The sequence below is a fragment of the Wolffia australiana genome, chromosome 7 (genome assembly GCF_029677425.1).
Source record: "Wolffia australiana isolate 7733 chromosome 7, ASM2967742v1".
Lineage (NCBI taxonomy): Eukaryota > Viridiplantae > Streptophyta > Magnoliopsida > Alismatales > Araceae > Wolffia > Wolffia australiana.
In genome coordinates this window covers 12,765,001-12,770,541 of record NC_135841.1, presented here as the reverse complement: position 1 = coordinate 12,770,541, position 5,541 = coordinate 12,765,001, and the positions used below count along the sequence as shown (strand labels likewise).

The 5,541-nt window shown below is 50.0% G+C and overlaps 1 protein-coding gene across 2 annotated transcripts; it reads left to right on the top strand.

Moving 5' to 3' along the window:
* The first annotated feature begins 1,261 nt into the window (after positions 1–1,261).
* On the top strand, positions 1,262–4,496 carry LOC144705384 (ankyrin repeat protein SKIP35-like). 2 transcript variants are annotated; one of them, XM_078578017.1, is made up of 4 exons: positions 1,262–1,462; positions 1,566–2,254; positions 2,987–3,425; positions 3,506–4,496. In XM_078578017.1, exons 2-4 carry the CDS (start codon positions 1,743–1,745, stop codon positions 4,334–4,336), a joined length of 1,782 nt encoding a protein of 593 aa, XP_078434143.1. In that variant the 5' UTR covers positions 1,262–1,462; positions 1,566–1,742; the 3' UTR covers positions 4,337–4,496. The 2 variants fall into 2 exon arrangements, with proteins under 2 accessions (XP_078434143.1, XP_078434142.1); XM_078578016.1 differs by having other exon boundaries at positions 1,262–2,254.
* Positions 4,497–5,541: the final 1,045 nt, after the last annotated feature.

Genomic DNA, 5,541 nt, shown 5'->3' with positions numbered 1-5,541 from the left:
AGAGAAGAGGGAGATAAAGAAAGAATGGGTGCGTAGATTCTCTCTTTCTCTCTCACGCCCACTCCATATGGATTCAATGGTGTGAAGACTGAAGAGAGAGAGATGAGTGAGATGAAGGAAGAACGGGTGAGTAGATTTTCTCCGATGTCTCTTCATAGAGAGAAAAGAAGAAGAGTGTGTGGGTAGATTCTCTCTCGTTCACATACCCTCTCCATAGAGAGATAAAAGAGAGATAGGGGGAGAATAGGTGGTTAGATTCTCTTTTCTGTCTTCATTTCATGAAATGCGTATTAGATATAGATATAAAGAGAAAATCTATCCTAGAGAAAGAGGAAGGAGATAAGGGATGTATGGGTGGGTAGATTCAGTGTTATGAAGATTGAAGAGAGAGAGATAACCGGGAGCCTGGGCATGTTGATTATCTCTCCCACTCACATTCTCACTCCCCATACGAATTCAATGATATGAGATCAAAGAAAGAGACGAGAAATAAGGGAGAATGAACGGCTAGATTCTACGTTATGTCTTCATATCATGGAATGTGTATTTAGGGAGAGATAGAGAGAAAATCTATCCTAGAGAGATAGAGGAAGGAGATAAAGGATGAATGGGTGGGTAGATTCAATGATATGAAGATTAAAGGTAGAGAGAGACGAGAGATTGGGGGAGAAATTTGTGATTAGATTCTAGAGAAAACTAACAGAGAGAGATATAGAGAAAATCTATCCTAGAGAGAGAGAGAGGAAGGAGGTAAAGGATGAATGGGTGGGTAGATTCAATGATATGAAGATTAAAGGTAGAGAGAGACGAGAGATTGGGGGAGAAAGGTTAATTAGATTCTCCTCCCTTCTGTCTTCATATCATGGAATCCGTATTTATAGAGAGATATAAAGAAAATCTATCATAGAGAGAGAGAGGAAGGAGATAACGGATGAATGGGTGGGTAGATTCAGGCATATGAAGATTGAAGAGAGAGAGATAAGCGGGAAACTGGGCAGATAGACTATCTCTCTAACACACACACTCTCTCTCTCCATACGGACTCCATGATAGGGAGAGAGAGAGAGAGAGAGACGGTTGATTGAGTAAAGGTAGGAATCGTGATGATTGCAGGGGCCCAGTGAAGGAAAAGAAAGTGTGGTGGGCCCCGCGCGTGTGGCCCACCTGCAATATACGACCTGACTGATATGGATTCCGATAAATTATTATTTTTCTTCCCCTTGTGATTAAAAAATTATCTCTCTCTCCTCTTTCTCTCTCTCTCTATCTCTTCTCTCTCTGTCTCTTCTCGTCGCTGCCTTTTGATAGTCCTCTCGATCAAGGGTGAAGAAGAAAAAATTTCGGGCGATTGTCCGATCCAAGGGGAAGAGAGATCAGTTGCGATGATAAACTGCGGAGGAGATCTTCCCCAAATTTCTTTGCTGATTCCCGCGGTTCTTCGATCGCCGCCCCCCGATTCTAGGTTTTTTATGGTTTAAATTCCATCCGCGCCGCAGTTTCCTAAAATCTAATCCTGTTCGTTGATTTCGGTCGTCGGATCGTCGTCTTCTTTCTCGTCGGATCAGATTCAGGCGGATTGGCGCCTGATTCCCGAGGGCATGCGGAGCAAACGCGATCGATTTCAGCTCGGAAGATCGAGCCATGGTGTTTGTTGAGTGTAGGGTTGATGATTCCGGGGGCCGGGCTGTTCGCCTCGTTGAATCCTTGTTGTTGAGATCTCCCCGGCCGCGGAAAGCCGTTTGATGGAAGATTTCGCGATGATCTCCGCGAAGAACGACGGCGCAGTCATGGTGATGGAATCTCCGATCGACGGTTCATCGTCCTTCGACGGAATGGAAACGGATGAGCATCGAGCGGGGGGGAAATCTAGCAGCGGCGATGATCCTCTGAACAAAGAAAGATGCGGAAGAGATTTGATGGAGAAGAAGCTCAGCCGTCATGATCGGATCGAACTGGGGAGGATGTTCCAGGCGGCGGTGAACTCCCATGACTGGGAGCTGTCGGAGAGGTTGATTCTACTGGCGGATTCACAAACCTTGAACGATACTCTCTGCATCGCTCTGGATTCCATCTGGTTTTTGACTTCCCATGAAGAACTGAACGGAATTACTTCGTTGCTGAGGAAGATCGTCAAAAGCGGAGCTCAGGATTTCACCAGGGCTGCTCTGAGAACATCCTTCCTTGCCTCTTGTGTCTCAGCATGCCAGAGCAGCACCATGAGCTTATCTGACACCGTCGCCGTCATGGCACAAAGGTATGAATATTACTATGTTCAATCATTTTCCAATTCTACTGTTAGAATTAGAGCGCTTACCAATGTTCTACCGCTGTAGCCGGTTGCAAGGTTGTCCCTTCGAACACTCCGATTCCCCTGTTGTTTCTAGGATTCAGACTTGCAATCTGGGCTTTGATACCCAGTTAGAATTTGAGCTACTAGCTAGGGCGCATCTTCTCTTTTTAACAAAGAGGCACGGTGGGTTTTTTCTAGGACCCAAGCCTGCAAACTTGGATATGATACCACTGTAAGGGGCTAAATCTTCTCTTTAGGCAGGAAGTTGGCCACTTCCAATGAGTAACTAAACTGTTACTTCAGGGCACCACTTCTCTTCTTGACATTTAAGCATAACCTAGACGCACAGTGGGTTGTTTCTGGGACTCAAACTTGCAAACTTGGCTCTGATACCACTGTTCTAAAAGCTATAGCCACTAGCAAGGCTGCTACTTCTCCTCTTTTTTAAAATTAGGCAGGATATTGTCCACTTCCAATGTGTAACTAAACTGTTGCTTCTGGGCACCGCTTCTCTTCTTAACATTTAGGCATGGCCCAGACACTTTGTGTTATTTCTGTGACTCAAACCTGCGAACTTGGCTCTGATGCTACTGTTCTAAAAGCTGTAGCTAATAGCAAGAGGCGCTAGTTCTTCTCTTCTTAACATTTAGGCTGGATGTTGACCACTTCCGATACGTAACTAAACTGTGAATTCAGGCTACAAGAGCGACTCCAGGAATGCAACGGGGACGAGATGTTGAAAGCGGAGGCGGGCGCAAAGGTGCAGAAGTTCACGGAATGGGCGTTGAAGTGCATTGGCTTCCACTCCCGCAGCCACAAGGCGAGAGACAAGGTCAGCAGGAGTGGCACCGCCGCGCTACAGCTGCAGCTCCAGCTCTTGGCCTTTAAGCAGTTCCTAGACCTTGCCGGTGACCATCTCACAGGCAAAGACTTCACAGAGGCCTTTGACGCGGCCTGCTTCCCCCTTACTCTCTTCTCCAGCTCGTTCGTCCCCGGCTGGGCCACTGGCGTGTCTGGCGCTGCCATCCAGGGCCTGCTCGGCCTACTGATCGAGGGCGGAGCTGACAACGTCAACCAGTGCTTCCTCGAGGCCTCCCGGTTTGGCAGCACAGAGCTAGTCCGCATCCTCCTCCAGGTACCATGCACTCTCCTTTCCTTGATCCCGACCGAATTGGTTCAGAATTCGATCTCTGATGACGTAAGAATGATCTCCAGGTGGCTCAGAGGAACAGCTTGGACGTGGACGTGGACTTGGCACTGGGCTTCGCGTCGCACTATGGGAAGATTGGGACGATGGAGTGTCTGGTGGAGGAAGGGAACGCAGCGGCATTCTTGGGGCCGCTGATGCGCGCCGCTGAGCGGGGCTGCCTGGAGGTTGTCCGCTGGTTCGTGGGCCGCGGGTGCCGGGACATGGAGCTGTGCCTGGCCCTGACGGCAGCCACCTCCGCCAGCCAGCTCCGTGTGGTTGAATTCATCCTCCCTCGCGTGCCGCCTCACGTACTGGCAGCGCTCAGCACCGAGATCCTCAAGGCCGCCGGCGAGCGCAGTGGCGGCTCTTTCGACGGCGTCGCCTTCCTCCTCCGGTCCAATTTCCTCGGCGACCCAGCCGCCACCTACGCCGCTGCAGATGGCGTTGCCACGGCGGACGACGGGGAGGTGCCGCCGGTGCTGCGGGCGTTCCTCCGGGAGCACTGGTCCGCAGGGGCCTTCGCCGAGGGCCGGCGCCGGGGGCGCGACCACTACGTGGATGTGGTCTGTGCCGTGGTTCGGGGTCGGTCCGAGCTGCGGCTCGGGGACCTGCCTGGGCCGGTGCTCGCCGCCGTGGCTTACCTTCCTCTGTACCGCGAGTGCTCGCGTGCCGGTGGGCGCCTCCTCTCGCAGCGTCTGCGCGGCGAGCTCGCCGATGCGGTTGGGAGGCTCTGCGGATGCGTCGTGGACGATGGAACCCACGGCCATGATCTCCTTCGTCTCCTGGAGCATCATCTCTCCCCTTTTGTGGCTCACTCCCACGATAATTCGGCGTCAGCCTGCTGCTTGGCTTCGTAAGCAGGGCTCAGTTCCACTTCTCTCTCCCTTTTATGTATGTATGTCTCTCTCATCCCCTTATCTGTGGAACTATACCTACGTATCCATCTCTCTCTCTATCCCTCTCTGGCGCCTTCGAGGGGATATGAATTACATGGGCAGGCGCAGCCTGGTTTTGATTCGCCAATTCGTTAACCGGAATGGTCACGGGAGATGTGATTGCAGATTTGTTTGTTGGGGGCAACTTTTATGAGTGTTTTCTGAGATGTTGATTGCGGATTGAGATGTTGTTGGGGGTCCGATCACTTTTTATTAGTATCTCCGCGCATACCCTCGGGGAAAGCGGTTGTGGAGAATTGCCAATCTCTCTCTCTCGATCTATCGTTTTTCATCTCTCTCCCTCGTCTCTCAATATTCCCCTGTACTTTCTCATCTCTCTCTCTTCGCTTGTGTATCTCGCTCCTCCTCTTCAACCTTGGCATCTCTCTCTTATATCATGGCATCTATCGCTTCTCTCTCTCTCTCGTCTCTCGTCTCTCTCTCTCTTCTCTCTCATATCCTTCTCTCGTCATCCTTTCTCTTGTCTCTCTGTCTCTCGTCTCTCTATGTCTCTCTCGTCACTCTCTCACGTCACTCTCTGGATATATCTCTCGTCACTCTCTCGATATATCTCTTGTCACTCTCTCTATATATCTCTCGTCTCTCTCTCTATATATCTCTCGTCACTCCCTCTATATATCTCTCGTCTCTATCTCCGTATATCTCTCGTCTCTCTCTCTCTATATCTCTCGTCACTCCCTCTATATATCTCTCGTCTCTCTCTCCGTATATCTCTCGTCTCTCTCTATATATCTCGTCTCTCCCTCTATCTATCTCCCGTCTCTCTCTGTATATCTCTCGTCACTCTCTCTATATATCTCTCGTCTCTCCCTCTATATATCTCTCGTCACTCTCTCTCTTTATCTCTCATCTCTCTCTCGTCATTCTCTCTATATATCTCTCATCTCTCTCTCGTCACTTTGTCTATATCTCTCGTCTCTCTGTCGTCACTCTCTCTATACATCTCTCTCGTCTCTCTCTCTCGTCACTCTGTCTATATCTCTTGTCTCTCTGTCGTCACTCTCTCTATACATCTCTCTCGTCTCTCTCTCTCGTCACTCTCTCTATATCTCTCGTCTCTCTGTCGTTACTCTCTCTATACATCTCTCTCGTCTCTCTCTCTCTGT

Excerpts from the sequence above, each read along its gene's own strand:
- LOC144705384 (XM_078578017.1), top strand. The coding sequence starts at position 1,743 with ATGGAAGATTTCGCGATGATCTCCGCGAAGAACGACGGCGCAGTCATG. Across the intron at positions 2,255-2,986 it reads GTCGCCGTCATGGCACAAAG|GCTACAAGAGCGACTCCAGG; the intron begins GTATGAATATTA and ends CTGTGAATTCAG. Across the intron at positions 3,426-3,505 it reads TAGTCCGCATCCTCCTCCAG|GTGGCTCAGAGGAACAGCTT; the intron begins GTACCATGCACT and ends AATGATCTCCAG.